Raw genomic sequence first — 17,750 nt, forward strand, 5'->3', positions numbered from 1 at the left:
TTCATTTAACATAGATGAAATCAAACAAAACCTCTTGCTTTCGATTGTTAATTAGAAACCAAATCTGCTAAGAAAAACAGATTCTGAACCCTCCATAGTATTGAGAAGTCCAAAAGGCACGTATTTCCTTCTGGGTAAATGATGGCTGCAAAATTAGCCCAAATGAACTTAATCAGTGCCAGTGAGAAGAGGCTGGCTTTTCCCATGTCACTCAACCCCTGCTCTTTTATTTCTTATGTCCTTGTCAATTTTGCAAAAATCAAACACAGGGGCGAAAAGAAAACTGAAAATGGCTATAACAGATACAGCTTTACTAGCATCAAGCCACGCGAAAGGGATCACAGCCGGTAGTAATGTCAAGGTCCCAGAGATTAAGGAATTATTTTCTCCCCTTAATATTGTCAGGTATGGAAAAATGGAGTCTAGAGTAAAGATAACTTTTCATGAGTGCTGACCAAAACGTTTTAGCTTCTGTGACGATAGGAGGTCTTTTTAGTGACCTTTTTTTTTTTTTAATCCATATGTCATCAAGAGAAGTTTGTGGCTTGTGACCAGCACTTTTTTTTAAAACAAAGAAATAGAAGAGAAGATAAAATAGAATGTATCAAGCTATATGACAAGTAAGGATAAGTTTTATTTCATGAAACTTTGTGTTCAGTTGTGTATTTGTATGTCTTACGTTGCAATGTAAAACATGGGGTTTCTTACTGAGTGAATTATAGTAAAAAAAAAAAGTGTGTTGGGAGACAGGCCTAGTAATCAGGCATGTCCTGATTTGTAAAGAGGGTTGGCATTCACCTGCATTGAAGAAAACATAGCTGGCTAAATTAGCCAAGAAGGATTTAAACCATTTGTTTGGGCCAAAATAATATTAAAATAAGAATCTCTCAGTGGGCAAGGAAGAGATAATTTTCCACATAAAATTAGAAATAGGAAGGGGAAAAGGAAGGAAGAGGAGGGAAAGAAAAATACAAAGCAAAAGAAGAAAAAATTGGGAACCTTTTGGACGAACATTCTGGGATATATACTCTACTTAAAACAGAACTTCAGACACAGATAGAAAAAAAAGCAAGAAAGTATTCATTTCCAAGAAGGGGAAATCTCAATGAAGCTGAAATGATTCCTGAGCAGCAGGGCCTGTTGGTAGGGGCTTGTAACAGGCTTCTGATGAATAGAAGCAATGATAGCTAACCTCTGTTAAATGCCAACTTATAATCTCCGGCACATTTCGACGTCACAACTTTATGAGGTGGATACTAACATTTCTCCTGCAAGGTGGGTGACAGTGGATTAAATTCATTAAACATTAAAAATAGTTATAAGAAAATATTTCTAGCTGTGGGTATTAGACTGTGGAACTTTCTCCCTCAAATTCTTGATGGGCATGGTTTCCCATTATGAGCAGAGGTTGAGGCAGGCAGTTCTAATATCTAATAATTCTAATTAGAATACAGACAAGTCCAAAATGTATATGTAATCATATTGCTGAAGTGTTTCTTCATCAAAACCAAAATAATGAATATTTTGCTTTCTTCTGAGAATGGCAAGAGAGTAAACATGTCATCCTTGAGTGGTTTTACTCCTGCAATTCTTTTGTATTATTAAATGCAGTAATTCATATTAAAAAGAATAAATATTAATACTAATGATAAAATCAAATCTGATGACAGGATTAAAATTCAGTTAAAATTAGCAGGTCACCTCATCTCAGTCCTTTTTTTGCTCCAGCAGCATGTGATGAGAATTTAAACAAAGAGGTCTTTCTATACTTTACAGAGTCATTTAAATGATAACTTCTGCTAATCCTATTCCCTGTAGAAAGGTGTCTTTTTCCTAGGGCCGATCACTATACTCTTTTCAGAGATATGGAAGAATCAAACCTATAAAATAATTTCATTAATTTTCATAAGAGCGCATTAATCTCACTTTTCAAAGTCATGCATACAGCACCGCACAAATCTGGGTTACAAAGTTTAACAGAAAAGGTACTCATGATGGAATAAAAGAGGGTAAAGTGCACAGTTTTTCAGAAAATGCTACTTAGGCTTACGCTGACATGGATCGTCTGCGAAAGCGCTAAGGTCTGGAGGTTTAGAACATATCAGGAGAAATTTGCATTTCTGGGCCAGGGCACAGCTCTCCTTTCCTCACTGCGTTGGCATTAATGAGGGCCTTTATTTATTTTTGCATAGGTGAAGCCACCTTGTCGGATTCCTAAAGCTTTCAGTGGGTGGCCTCGGCTGGAGATTGGGAAGTGAGGGATCAAGGTCCAGCCAGCTTAGCACCAAGACCTTTGGAACAGAAAGCAGGCCTGCGAAGTCAGAGTTGCAGGCAAGGAGGCGCGTCCAGCGCGAAGTTGGCACAGGCAGACGGGTTCCAGGCCAGCGCCCCTACTCTGCAGCCATCTGTCTGCCTCTCGGCCTCGGTTTCCTCCCCAGGGAACGGAGCTCTCTGCGAAGATGAACCAAGGTAAGCTATGTAAAAGGCCCTGGCATAAGTCCTCGTTCCGTTTGGGTCTTGCTCAGATCAGCCGGGGAAGAGTCAGAGCCTGCACCGCGGGCCGGCGAGCTACAGCCTCGCCGAACCCCGTCTGGAGGCGACCCGCGCCCGTTACCTGATTGGGTTGAGCGGCGGGTTTCGGAGGCGAATCAGCGCCAGGCAGCTCCGCAACCGCGAATACTCTGCCATGTTTCCTCGGTGCCAGGGTCGCCGCCGCCTCCCACCGCGGCCAGCGCCTCTTTCCCCGCGCGCCCGGCCCCGCGAGGAGGGGCGCCCGCTGGGCCAATGCGAGCGCGGCGCCGCCTCCCGCCGCCCCTCCTCCGTCGCGGCTCTGCCCCGCTTCCCGGACCCCAGCCCCGAGCTCTGCCAACGCTCATCCTCTTCCTCCGTGTTGGCTCCGCTACCTGCTCCTACCACCCAGTCGACGGGGGGAGGACGACGGAAAATGCGTTCAATTGCCAGCAAGTCGAGGTTTGCAACCCGCTGGCCCACTTTGGAGGCGTCAGGCACAAGTCGCTTCTCGTGGCTCCCTAGTTTCGGTTGAACACAGAACTTTCTGCTTTGCGACTACCCACTACCCCCATCCTGCCCCTTAGGCAACCCTCTGTGAAAGGTCAGGTTTAAGGGGGCGCTCACTCTCAGGCTCCTGCAAAGTGCCCACCCCGCCTTGCTCCTCAACAGCACAAGGACCCACGGGTTCCCGTCGTCTGTCCTCTAGCCCTCCTGTTTGGTGTCGGCCTGTGGGACTAGGGACACCGGGAGCTGATAGACCCTGCTGATCTTGCTGTTGCTGTCGGTGTAAATGATAAACTGCCTGAGCCTATTCTGGGCTCCTATGGGCCGAATCTAAGTGTGGCAAGCCAGTTTAGCAGATGCTAGCATGCTGGTGTTGCTCAGTGGTTAGAGTATGGGGGTGGGGGGGGCACTGCACCAAAGGGCCAAGAGTTCGATTCCTAGTCAAGGGCATTTACCTGGTTGCAGGTTCTATCCTGGGGCCTTTGGGACATGTGTGGGAGGCAACCAATCGATGTGTCTCTTCCCCTCTCCCCCGCCCTCCATCCCTTCCACCCTCTCTAAACATTAATGGATAAACATCCTCCGGTGAGGATTGACCAAAAAAAAAATAAAATAAAAACAAAAAAAAATTGCACCATGTCATCGGCAGTGCCTTTATGTTTACCGGTTCACGTGTCTTTGTGTTTATCTTCAGGAACTGATTGTGTCGGGTAGAGCTCATAGGAGCTGATACGTAACCCCTAATTTCTGGGTAAATATACGAAGTTTGCCGGGGGGGAGGGGACTACTGTGTGAGAAATGAACCCGACAGTGTCCGGACCAGATCGTTCAAATTGTTAACCAAAAAATAAAATATTTTTCGAAGTGAGAGGCAACGAGCATTTATTTGAGATAGAAAACAATAGCTTTTTGGGGAATCACTGACTCAGGCAGAAAACCAAATAGTGTTCCAATTAGAATACAAAGGCAAAGGGTATTTATGGAAAGGAAAAAGAGGGAAATTACATCCATAAAAGGAAAGCATTTCTATTGATGCAGAAAACTAACATAGTGATGCAAATTTTAAAAAAAAAATTTAATTTTCAGTTCAGTAGTCATAATATCTGCTTTCTTGCTATGTTTGCAAATAGTTCTTTGGGACACAATGTTGATTTAGGCCCCGTCCAAAGGTTATTTTGCCCTGTTTTAACATTCTAAAGGTTTGAGGCCTAAGATGTCAAGGTAATTCCTCCGGATGGCTACACTGGCTCCATTTTAAAGTGGCTACATTTCTATTATTTTAAACAAAATAATCATCATAATTGTTTAGTATCTGCTAGGTTACATTGCTCTTGTTTCTTCTGGACTGGAATTTTCCTACTCTTTTTTTTTTTTTTTTTTTACTTGAGAGTGAAGGTCTTAAAGGTGGATCTGCTTTTACCTTATTAACACCTTGAGACAAATTTGGGGGATGGGGGAGGTGGTGAGCATTTGGAGACTTCACCTCTGGGCCTAACCCTGCCACTAATTATATGACTTTTAATCCCTTGCTTCTCTGGATCCAATTTTCTTTACTTGTAACATCAAGAGCTTAACTAAATTATTATCTCTGAAAATTTTTTCAGTTCTAACATTCTTTGAATTTCTTTGTTCTAAGGATAAATCTTCAACTAAGCTGTTCCCTCCTGTTTTTTCCTGGGATGACTTTCTCCTGTCCATAATTTATTAAGTATCTTCATGTTTTTGAGGACAGGGTCTGGGTTTTATTCATCTTTCCCCTGTAGCACACTAACTAAGCAGGTGATTTTCAACTAGGGCTGAAGTTAACTCCTATTAAGATACCATCTTTGGCCCTGGCAGGTGCTTAGAGCGGATTCAGGTCAAGGGCGTGTACCGGGTTGCAGGTTCCATCCCATTCTCCGCCCCGCCCCTCCCCCCCCCCCCCCCGCCCCCAGGCGCGTGTGGGAGGCAATCAATCGTGTGTCTCTCTTACATGGATGTTTCTCTCTCTTCCTGCCACTTTCTCTGAAAAATCAATGGGAAAAAAATCCTTGGGTGAGGAATATGCCATCTTTGTCCGGGGGAGCTCACAATTTGAGGGGGAAAGTGCTCGGCATCATTAATTATTCACTTAAGTAAAAGCTGTGGAAAGGATACCAGGAACACGGGTTCCTGCCTTCCTTATCACTTACATGGTCCAACAGGGAACAAGAGAGCTCTTGTAATAGTCAACGCTTGAATGCTTTCCTTGTGCCTTCGCTTTCCACGTGCTATGTCTCAAGTAACACACACCCCAACCCTGTGTCCTCGACTGGTGTTATCTGCTCCACACTTGAGCAAACAGGCACAGAGCTTACGTCACCTGCTTCGGTAACACCGTTACAACCGAGAGGCAGATTCGGACAGGAGAATCGGGAAAAATCAGATGAATCGCAAGAACAACCTGGTGATTTCTCCGAGGGAACAGAGGAGTTTGGAGGAGAGATGAGCTCAAGGTACAGAAGGAGCAGAGGCAAGTGTCTACTGAAGAGAAGGCTGCAGAGGTTGGCACCGGAGTTTGAAAAACAAAAAGGCGCTTCTCGGGGCTGCATTACACAGCGGCGATTAGGAACGCAGGCGGGAAAGAAGCGGTGAACGAGACCTGCAGAGCCCCCGGATCCCGGGGGGGGACCCAGGAACCCGTCGGAAATGACCTCAATAGAGAGGCTGGGCTCTCCGCGGTGCAGCGGCCTCGGGACCACTGGCCGGAAGTGAGACAGAGGAAGTCCCGCCCCGGAGGCGGTGCCGGGTGTGTGAGGGGAGTCGCGATGGGCGGGGAGGAGCTTCGCTGGTCCTCCTGGAACCTTGGAGTCCCCGACAGGTAACCTGCCGGCCGAACCTGGACCCTGGCAAGGCTGGGGTTAGGGTTGGTGGCCCAGTGTGCTCGGGGCCCCACGCTCGGGCCCGGGGAAGTGGATCTCCCATTAGGGAGTGGCTGGGGCACAGGCTCCTGGGCGTGGAACTCCTGGGGTGATGGGGATACGAGAAACTTTGGGGACGGGGTCGTGAGGGCCGGGGTCGTCGAGGAAAGACCGACTGAGTCTCCAGGACTCGGTCACGGCTGGGGGTCGTGGGCTCCGGGGCCTTGGCGCTCGGGGACGGAGAGATGGAGCCCGGGCGCTGAGATGCGCTGCCCTAGAGTTCAGCTGCCGCCTGCACTGACCCCAGTGCAGCTCTGCTAGCCGCGGGCAGAGACGTCGCCTTTCCATCTCTGCATCCTGTGCTTTTGCCACTGTTGGGCATTCTTTAGATGCTGTCGAATACGAACTGATGAACGCACGGAACTGACTGCCTCACCGGGGGTGGGGGGTGCGGGTGGGGTTGGGGGGAACCTTGTCCCGAATTTTGGTGCCCCTACCTCTGAATGTGGAAGTGACTCCAGCGTGGTTCGTTAACCAGTGGTTTATGAGGATGCCGGTGTGGGAGAGATTCCGGACACTGTTTTGTGGTTATTGAAATTTAGAAATGTGCCTTCATATTTATTTTATTTTATTTATTTATTTTATTTTTGGCATGGCAAGAGAAGGCGATTAATTTGACTTCTTTCAGGTTTCTTCACACTTCTGGAAAGAACTTCCAGATGAATGATTCCGGAAAGGAGTTGGCCATCAAAGGATAAGCTGCAGCTATAGCACTGAGCTTCTAATTTGTGTTCTAAGTGCTTTCTTCTCATAAATATGAACTCATTTTCCTTTTTCTTAATATTTTCTTTTTTTATATTGGGGTACTTTTACGTTTGAGATGTGAATGAGATTTCATAACTGAGGTGACAATAGTAATTTATAAAAATCCAGTCAGAGATTCCACCTGGTGGGTTCACATAAGGTTAACTTCTTCCAAACAGTTAGTTGTAGGAGGCCTCCAAAAGAATAAATCACAGAAGATTAAATTGTTTCCTTTGTAAACTATTTGTTCAGATGTTGTAAATGTGATGAAAAGTGGGAATGGATCTAAAGAACAAGTACTGTAACCAGATTGGTTTTGGTTGTCAGGCTGTGTAATGGGATCTGAGCATGAATCACTATCTAGCTGCAGTCCCAGGAGGTGATAATGGCTCCTGGGAGGTTCTAGATCTTATTATTAGATTGGATATAATGCAGTAGGCAAACCTGAATTTATGGCTTTGTTTTTGTTTTGTTGCCTTTGTGTGTTATTTTTACAAAGAAGAAACTAGTAAGCATTTTTAGATTTAAAAAAATCTAAGATGTTCCTAAAAATAGGTTGAAAAAACAAGAAGTAGACATGTAAATAAATATTACAGTCATTTAAATTTTAAAAGTTTGCCTGCCTTTCAAACTTGTTTTCCCAATGTCTGGAAAGTGTTGGTATCCAAATCATTGTAAGGTCTTGCTTTGGTGTCAACTTTTCAATGTATATAAATATGATATAAAGTTAGGTTTTGAGACCCTCTAGATTTACTTGAATATTAATGTCGTACTTAAAAACAAAGTTTAATTTTGCTACCTCAATCTGCTGTTCAATGTCATATCCACTTATTTTGCACATCTAAATGTCTGTATTCATAATGGTAACTATTATAACTAGCATTCATAATAAATTGGTATCCAAGTGGTAGCTTGGGTTTGTGCATTGACATTCTTGAGGTTTTCAGTTTTGCAGAACACTGATATCCATGGACTCTAACATGGACTTCATTTAAAGAAATCCACGGACCATTAATGGACAAAAGCATGAGTCCTTTTGTATTGTGGCATTCAAATCCTAGCACTTTGGGAAAGGTAAGTTATCAACTGTGCTTTATTTTAGATGAGAGAATAGCCCTGGATTGGAATAAGAAATTGTAAGATTGTGATTGAAAAATACGCTGAATCTCTTTAAATTAAGTGGGTTTTTTAAAATATATTTTATTGATTTTTCACAGAGAGGAAGGGAGAGGGAGAGGAAGAGAGAGTTAGAAACATCGATGAGAGGGAAACATCGATTAGCTGCCTCCTGCACACCCCCTACTGGGGATGTGCCCGCAACCAAGGTACATGCCCTTGACCGGAATTGAACCTGGGACCTTTCACTCCTCAGGCCAACGCTCTATCCACTGAGCCAAACCGGCCAGGGCTAAATTAAGTTTTAATGTGGACCTTCCAAAGAGAGGTTTGTTCTGTGTTTATGAAGCAGTCCTTACTATTTCCCTCTATATCGTTCCTGGAAGATTACTAGATTACTACTCTGCTTTCTTTTTTCTTTTCTTTATTTCTTTCCTTTTTTTTTTTTTTTTTTTTTTTTTTTTTTGAGAGCTTCTTTCAACACTGGTAGTCTGGTAAATCTTATCAACCTATGGGTACCTTATAGCAATGAGGCCTCAAATAGTCATTTAAATAATCTTACATCCAACTTTGGTTCTAGAATAATATAAGTCTCAAATATTCTGGCCAGTTTTATGCCTTAGGTCAGTGGTCGGCAAACTCATTAGTCAACAGAGCCAAATATCAACAGTACAACAATTGAAATTTCTTTTGAGAGCCAAATTTTTTAAACTTAAACTTCTTCTAAGGCCACTTCTTCAAAATAGACTCGCCCAGGCCGTGGTATTTTGTGGAAGAACCCCACACTCAAGAGGCCAACGAGCCTCATGTGGCTCACGAGCCGCAGTTTGCCGACCACTGCCTTAGGTTGAAACAAGAAAAGAGGCCCTAAAATCTCTTTTTTTCCTTATCCTGTCTTATTAGTGCTATTTTCTTTTTTGTTTTTCTTTTCAAAAAAATCTCTCAGATGATTTATTCTCTGGGCCTTTTATCTTTCTATCCCAGGGGATAAATTTTCTCTCTTTTTCTTTTTTACCTCTCCTAGCTTAGGAGTTTGTTAATTTTTAAAATCTTAACTTCTAATTTTGCTTGGCAACTTTTAATCACTAAGCTTTAAACTTGTGATTTTCCTTATCCCCTTTGTAGATACACTGGCTTCTTATTTAGAAATTGTTAAATTCTAAAATCAGACAGCAGTTCAGGAATTCATCTTTTGGATATATTTGTACTTGCACACAAAAATTTGTATATAAAGGTATTCATAATATTATTATTTTAAATAGACAAACAAACAAACAAATTAATTAATTAATTAAAACTAGAAGTAGCCTAAATATCCCCCACCAAGGTATGATTGAATAAATGCCTTAATACAATATAGTACTTTGCAACTCTTAGAAAGAATGAAGCAGATCCATAGGTGGAAATATGGAAAAATCTCTGTGAGATACATTGTTAACTGAGAAAAACAATATAGAACTGTATGTATAGTATGTTTTCAAAAGCATACATTTATATATGCATGCAAAATTTCTCTAAATCTATATAATACACTATTATGTTATATTTATTCAGATAGATAGATAGATAGATAGATGATTGACACAGGTATTCCTGAGGAATGAGACTACAGGTCTAGAATAGGAAGACTCATATTTTCCTGTATACTGTTTCTGGTGGATTAATTTTTTTTTATGTGAACATGATTTTATTTTTACAATACTAAGAAACGAGCAAACAGCAAAGCTTTAGACTAATTTCATAATTAAGGGAGCCTACTACAATTCCTTATGACTTTTGTCCTTATAATTACGTGTGCTAGTCAGAGGAATGGAGTTGCATAAGTGAGTTAAGTTTTTTTTTTTATAGAGCTGCATGGAAGGTTTGGTGATATAATAGGTTTTTAACCTTGACATTATATTATTACTATTAATAAGGATTTGTGATGAACTAAGTGCTTAGTATTGCTGAATTCAATACAGCTATATAGTTTATAGCATGTTGCTGACTTCATGAGGTGATGCGGATGATACTTTCATTTGCAAGCTATGTTTGTATTGCATTGGCCAGGTTCTTGCCAATGAGCTTCTCATTAGTGAATGGGATGGGCTTTGTTTTATTCGAATTCCTATTTAGGGACTCTACTCTTTAAATAGATATTTAGTTATTATTTCACTTTGTTTTGATTTTTAGAAATGGCCTAAGGCATTTCAAAGAATGGCTTGTTCTCTCTGTTAGTAAAATCATAAACTAGAAAGATAATTTAGATATATATGGATAGTCTTATTCTATACTGATACTACTTTAAATTGGCTGATGATTTGCTTTGGGATGCAGCAAAAATTTCTGGTGACTTTCACTTCTCCAGCCATCTTTGTCTTTCCACACTTTCACTGTGGAATAATAGTAATAGGTGAGTAAAATGAGTTATACAAGAAATTTAAAGATATAGTAATCTTCATTTTATTTGAGATCTGCTGAGAATGAGCTGTGTAAGATACCTACCCATAAGATACCACTAATTGTGTAACTTGTTAAAAATCAAAACGAAGGCCACTAATCTAGGGACTGCATCATGATTCATGGAATAGAACAGTTATGGTATGTCAGGTGTTTTATACCATAGTTTGACAGAGTATTTTTCTTATAATCATTGCAGTTAAATGATGCTTTGCTTCTTGAGATCCTTGGGTTTAATCACAACTAGTCACACAGTGAAAAAATCATTGGGCAGAATGCCTAGAGTGGGACTCCTCCTTATCCTTGCTAACAGAATGGATAGCAAGGAATTGAATCCAAGGGTTGATTTTGTTTTCTGAGTCTTGGTGAATATGGTAAAGGTAACATATAGCAAAAAAAGAGATGAACATGAAGGTAAAACTTACATGTAGCTAACATAGAAATGGGGAAGATACATGTATAAATATGTTTATGTATACATATGTGTGGGTTTGTGCACATAGATATATAATACATTGTGTATATAAAATGTGTATATATTATTTTACACGTAAACTATTTAAATTTTTTTCTGGAAAACAAAAAATTCTAGGAAGAAACTCAATTAATCCAAGAGGAAAAAAAAGGTCAGAATTTTAAGGCCTCAGAGCTGGACCTGTCATAGGCTAGCTCATGATTGTGAAAGTAGCTTAAAGAATTTTGTATGTTTTAGTATCATTACAGGAAATAAGTGATGGGAAGGTAGATAAAAGCCTAAGAGTGAGAACATTTAAATCTAGCAATACATTATGGTTAAGGCTATCTTTTAAGATTCTGTTTTGTGGTATTTGGGAGGGAGGGGCGGCAAGAAGGGAGAACTCAAAAATTTATTGCTGTTCAATTAGAATTCGAGCTATGTCCATAAGTCTTTCCTAGTATTCCAATTGTGTATGATCAAGATGGATTAACTAGATCTATTAGCCTACAAAACATGAATGTCCAAAAATTGGTTTCTTGTTTGATAAACCTTGAAGGAAAAGAGAATTGTTTTAATCATTTTTGTGACTAAATGAAAGGGCAACTGTGATGATCTAGATTGAGGGGCCTGGAACTATTTTGTTCAGAAAATAGAAGACTTGAAGAGTTGGAGGAACTCCATAGGGAGTACATTTGTTTCTGTTGAGGCCAAAATTAATTCTAGCTGAGAGAAGGTATAGAGCTTGTCAACAGTGGAGCAGATTGTGTCATGAGGCAGTGAACTGCAGGTCATTAGGGTTACTTAAGCAAGGTTTGAACATCAGCAATGCTGCAGAGGGGATTTCTCAATGTATGGGAGATCGAACTAGATTAATACGAAAGTCGCTTTCAAACCTAAGATTTTTTTATAGTGCAATAAAGTGACTTTTAAAAATAGCACAAGTATCTATTATCTCTATATTTAAATACTGATAGCTAACTTATCCCTGGTCATTTTTCCACCAAGCTCCACTTACCCTTAACCAGGAAATAAATTTAAAAATTAATCCCAAATATAAGACACAAACTATATGCTTTTTTCAGGTTATTACTCAGTTTATTTACTTAGACGTAGTTCTAACAGGCTTAATTAACTGGCATTTTAACTCCACAGTATATTAGAAGCGGCAAATTGTTGCTGTGCCAAGTGCTCCTATTAGAGGCAGGCACATTGACAAGCAGGGGCAAGAAGATAATCAGAAAGCAAACCAACTAATTTTAAAATTGTAATAACCCAGGCTCATTCAATTAGGTGAAAATAGCTCTATATTAATGGATATTCAAAATGATAAGTTTGAACTTAAATAAGTTATGTTCAGAATTTTCTATTTAAGAAGATTATAAAATTTTAGAAAGATCTCTTCCGTGTGTTTAATAACAAAAGACAGATATTTGGCATTTGGAGGGGCTGCATTATAGAATAGAAAGAACATGGATTCTAGACTAGTAAAGACAGGTTTGAATCTGGCTTCTAGGATCTATTACATGTTCTGTAAATTAAGTTTATTATTCATTCCAAGCTTCAATGTCATCTGGAAATTAGGAATTTACTCAAGAATAAAGATAATGTATGTAAAAGATTTGCCTATTTAGGTGATAAGTAATAGCTATTATTATTTCATTATTACCATAAAGCTTACTCTACCTTGAATGTTTTAATTGTATAGGTAATCCATGTCTTCTTTATAAAAATTAGCATATATATATATATATATAGAGAGAGAGAGAGAGAGAGAGGAATATTAAGATATATATATCACCAAAAAGATAAAAGAAGTAAAGTTGCCTATATTCTTCTACTACTGTCAATGTTTTAGTGGCATGCTTTATTTTAAAACTGTTGTGACAGGATGGCACTTCTGAGAAGTGATTGTTGAAACTACTGTTGGGAAACTTAAATTAGTCACTACACATTCTAATCAGAATATATGCAGTGAAAGATGGTTACAGGGCACAATGCTGATTTGCAGAAAACCTTAGTCCTGGTCAATTTTCTTACATGAAAACCAGTCAAGCATTGGATGTAACTTGGTGTTCTGGAGCCGGAAGATCTGAGTTTAAACCCTAACCCCACTCTTTCTCAGCTGGATAAACTACCTCCATTTCTTCTCTGTGGTTTCAATTCCTTCATCTGTAAATTGAGCGTAATAGTAGTGTCTCATTCATGGGGCTGCTGTAAGGACTAAGTGAATTTATATAAAGTATGAAGAGCAGTGCCTGGCACAAAGTATAAACTCAGTAAATATTACTTGCTGTTTTTATCATTAATTTTTAAAACCTTAAGGTTTTCTTTGGAGGAAAAGGCAGGTTTATAGGAGCACATAAATTAAAAAGAAGCAAGTTAGAAATACCACTAAAGTAGTCAGTAAGATTTATGATATGTTATTCATTTGAACCTGCAGAGTGTTGTGAATTTTTTCATTCTTAAAGGCTTTGTTGCTTTTTCCTCCCTGTTTAAATATTTTCAAATAATATTCCTAGTTCAATCCCTTTACCCCATGAAATCAATTTCATTTTATTTCATCTTTTCCAACAAATATTTTGGCCGTGCTTTCAAAGATCAAAAGCTCTTTAAGACAATCAGATGTCATGGATAGCAATTCAGGAAATAATCATTAAATCAGTTTATTTTACTACAGACCAACGTGGTTCGGTAAGAACTTTAAATTCTGTTTCAATTTAAAGTGAAGAATATTAATCAAATAGATAAGTCAATGAACATGTTAAGCTATTCTGTACACTATATTCTTTAAAAATCTCTTTTTCTTTTTGTTTTTTTCTTAGTTCTTTCAGCATGGTATCTAGTGTTGTTATTAATTCTGGTCAAAGCATTATAGCTTTTCAAAATCCTTTAAGCAATTTTTATTAGACTTGCTAGTAGAATTTGTGTGTGTGTGTTGTTTTGTTTTAAAGCATCAAGTACAAGTTTTTGAAGACCCTGAGGCCTACCATCATTATGCATTCAAGATTTGAATTTGAATAACTTCATCAAGACTTAGATCCTCTTCAAAAGTCTCAAGTTTCATCTGCATTAAAGCTCTCCATTAAACTCTGTCACAAAATTAAAAGCTTAAAGGGACTAAAATCGATTAATACATTCCATTGTATACCTCTTTCTCTGATCTCTCCATCTTCCTTCATCTTAGGATGTTCATATTGCCTATGTTCCTTTAGACTAGAGCCAAGGAAACAGTGCTTTCCAGGAGAATATACTGTATATCCTGTGGCCATAAATTTTCATTGCTAGAGAAGTATAAACTTGGCAGGATCAGTTTAGAATCACATCTTTTGTTGTGGCCTATAAAAACTTGAGTTAACAATAAGAAAAGGAGGATGAAGTGGTAAAAATATTTGAGGTCAGGTTATACTCTCTGAGGCTATGTGGTTTAGAGAAAAGAGCCTCAGCCTAAAAGTTGATGGTTCTTATTCTCTCTGCCTCTTCCCAAATATTTGATAACTGGGAAAATTACTTAACTGTTCTGAGCCTTAAGTTCACCTGAAACGTAAATCTGATAGTATTTTCCCTGCCTACCTCACAGGGTTGTTGTGAGGATTAGCTGAAGTAGTGTGCATAGAAAGGACTGTTAGATAAAATGTGCAATATAGACATAGTTGCAAGTCATCCCCTCAGCTTTTGGACCTGGGAAGGTAGGTGATTTAAGCACACTGAAGGCACTATGTCCAGGCTGGATACGTGGTAACGAGGCTGTGTTAATTTTTGTTTTCTCTGAGTACATAGAGTTCTCTTAGGGGCTAATTCTAAGAAAGAGGGAGATTATAAATAGCCCTAAAATTATAAGTTAGCATTGATAATGTTCTAGGGCTGTTATGTCTTGTAACATATTTGTGGTTTGCAAAATTGGTTACTAAGTTGTGACCCACATTAAAATATTTTTTATTTAAGCATTTTATTGTTTTTTTAATATTTTTATTTCAGAGAGGAAGGGAAGGGGAGAGATAGAAACATCAATGATGAGAAAGAATCATTGATTGGCTGCCTCTTGCCTCCTACCAGGGATCAACCCAAAATCAGGGCATGTGCCCTGACCAGGAATCAAACCATGACCTCCTGGTTCAATCAACCACTGAGCTACACTGGCTGGGTGACCCACATTTAAAAAAAAAAAAATGAATGAACATAAAGCAGAAAATTTCACAATGCATCTCACCTGGTAATAATAGTGTTTAATAGTGTTTTGTGAATGTGTGCGTTTGTATTTGTGTACTTGGTCGTTAAATAAAATGCATTTTTCCTATGAGTTGCAATTGCTTTTCTAGGAGTATCATTTTAGTACTAATGCCTTTCTACACATTTGGATTCCTAGGAGGCTATTTCTTTTCACTTCATACTGCTTGTAACAAAAGAATTAACAGTATCAGTTTGACTTGGTGTAATTAATGGGATATTTTTTAAAAAATGTTAAAGAGTACAGAGAAAGCCTATAGGTCTTCTGGGTATTTTATATAACATGATAATACCATTTACTCTGACACCCAGACTGTTAATAACATTTAATATTGGTTCAACCTCACACTAGTAGAAACATTATATGAAACTAGAGGTCCAGTGCACAAATTCATGCACCAGTGGGCTACCTCTGCCTGGCCTGCGGGATCGGGCTGAAACTGGCTCTCCAACATCCCCTGAGGGGTCCTGAATTGTGAGAGGGTGCAAGCCAGGCTGAGGGACCCCACCAGGGCATGATCAGGGCTGGGGAGGGACACAGGAGGTTGGCTGGCAGGGAGGGACCATGGGAGGGCTCCAGGGCATGTCCGGCCCATCTCGCTCAGGCCCGATCGGCTGGACCCCAGCAGCAAGCTAACCTACTGATCGGAGCATCTGCTCCCTGGTGGTCAGTGCATGTCATAGCGATTGGTTGACCGGTCGACTGTCTTCCCCCTGGGGGTCAGTGCACGTCATAGCGAGTGGTTGAGCAGCCTTAGCATATCATTAGCATATTACACTTTGATTGGTTGAACGGTCAACCAGACACTTAGCATATTAGGCTTTTATTATATAGGATTTTTTTCTTTAAATACTAGAGGCCCGGTGCACAAAATTCTTGCCTGGTCCCTCAGCCCAGCCTGTGTCCTCTTGCAATCGGGACCCCTTGGGGGATGTTGGGCCTAAGCCGTCAGTTGGACATCCCTCTCGCAATCCAGGACACTGCATGCACCAGTGACCATACTTTTCATACAGGTGAAAGGCATCTTGCTGTTGTATGGGCAGCTACATTTTTTTTTTTTTTTGCCCTGATTATAAAAAGTAGTACATAACATGATCCTTCTGAGGCAGTAGTACCATTTTCCCCATCTTATGGGTGGAAAAACTGAAGCAGAGAGAAGTTTAAGTAATTGGCTTTGTCACACAGTTATAAGTGTCAGAATCAGGGCTGACCACAAAATGTGCAAGCCAGAGTCCATGCATGTCATCGCTGCATCTTATTTTTTCAGTGTTAGAGTAGCCTTGCCAGGTTTTAATTTTTAAATCTAAGACTGTTCCCAGTGTATAGGGTAGGGTCCCTAGGCCTGGCCGGTGATCAGGACCATCTGTGGGGCGACTGGTGGGCAGGGCGATCAGGGGGCCCCACTGGCACCTGCCTTGTCTGGCAGCCTGGCGCTGCCCACTAGCCAGCCCCAACCCCTGATCACCACCACTGATCGCCTCCCTCTTGGGGGGCAGATGCGTGTCATGGCAACTGGTCGTTCCTCCTGTTGGTCCGCTGTTCAGTCGATTTGCATATTAGGGTTTTATTATATAGGATTTTGTTACTTTTATTTTTCTGGCCTAATGGCAAGCAAAACACTCCCACTTAGCTTAGCATTGTTTGAGGATTCCCTGGAAGATAGGCTACAGAGAATACCTATTACTAAGAGCCTCTCTAGAAGAGAAAATGCCATTTTTTTCCCTCTGAATAACTAAATGTGTCTTTAATTATTTAAAATAAATAAGTCACTGACTAACTTATTCAACTGTTTCTTAAAAAACAAATGGTAATAGCATTGGTTAGCAACAGGTGACTTTTGTAGTACCTATGAACAACAATAGGGAATGGCTTTCTCTTCCAAGGGTTGTATATTCCAATTCTTGGTGAAGAACTAATTCTTTAGTGTACTGAAAAATTACATTTGGTGCCCTGGGAATATTTATTTAAGTTTGGGTGGAATTTTATAGCAGAAAATACTGATTTTTTTCTCTTTACAAATTATATAAATATATATAATCCTAGAGACATGAATATTTATCAGAAGATTTAAAATGTAGAATCCAAGTCTTTATTTTTATGAACAGTCATAGCCAAACTTCATGCATTGGTAGAAACAGAAGAAATTGCATAGATTGTGCAAATTGAGACACTTTTGTGTATAACAATTGACAACCGTGGCATAAAAATTCATTATTATATATGACCAGAATTTTGTTGGTCCTCCCTCCCTAAAGAATCACATTGATATTTATCTTTTCCCCAAGGAAAAGGTAGGATTTACCCACAAAAAAGGTTAAGAAAAGTAGTTAGGTAGCCTCAGTCTCTTGGACCTTCTTCCACCCTCATAAATCTAATTCATCATCAAAGTATCTTTTCAACCTCGTGAATTTCTTTCAAACTACCCATCTCTCTGTTCTCACTACACTTATGCTATCACCATCATGTGTACACTTTTGCAATAGCTCTTAACTGGTTTCCTGAATTCACTCTTCTCACTTCCAATCTCGTTGTTTTTAGAGTCATCTTTAGAGCACACAACTCTAATCTTTTTGGCCTCCTGTTTGAATTCAACCTAAAATCTCCATTCATTCTTCTTTGCCTACTTAACTCCAACCACATAGCCTTCCAATTCCCTGAAGGTGCCATTTGTTTTTTTCTTCAGGGATTTTTGCAGATACTTGCTGCTTAGAATGCTCTTGTCCTTCTTATACCTCTTCACTTAATTCACTCCTCGTGTTACCAATCTCACCTTAAATATTTTTTTTCTTCAAAGGCCTTCCCCCACAGCCCAGAC

General features: G+C 39.8%; 1 protein-coding gene and 1 long non-coding RNA gene across 2 annotated transcripts in view; one reads left to right on the forward strand and one right to left on the reverse strand.

The window, feature by feature from the left end:
* The window catches only part of EHHADH (enoyl-CoA hydratase and 3-hydroxyacyl CoA dehydrogenase), a 46,275-nt gene extending 43,545 nt beyond the window's left edge, over positions 1-2,730 (reverse strand). The window contains exon 1 of the mRNA XM_008157552.3: positions 2,615-2,730. Coding sequence (XP_008155774.1) covers positions 2,615-2,688 — 74 coding nt within the window. The 5' untranslated portion in view covers positions 2,689-2,730. The remainder of the gene's footprint in view (positions 1-2,614) is intronic.
* Positions 2,731-5,400: 2,670 nt separating this feature from the next.
* LOC129148567 (uncharacterized) lies at positions 5,401-15,006 on the forward strand. The gene is made up of 3 exons (XR_008555544.1): positions 5,401-5,854; positions 7,646-7,772; positions 13,662-15,006. It is a non-coding gene; the product is annotated as an uncharacterized LOC129148567 (long non-coding RNA).
* The last annotated feature ends 2,744 nt before the right edge of the window (positions 15,007-17,750 follow it).

The sequence above is a fragment of the Eptesicus fuscus genome, chromosome 3, assembly GCF_027574615.1.
Source record: "Eptesicus fuscus isolate TK198812 chromosome 3, DD_ASM_mEF_20220401, whole genome shotgun sequence".
NCBI lineage: Eukaryota > Metazoa > Chordata > Mammalia > Chiroptera > Vespertilionidae > Eptesicus > Eptesicus fuscus.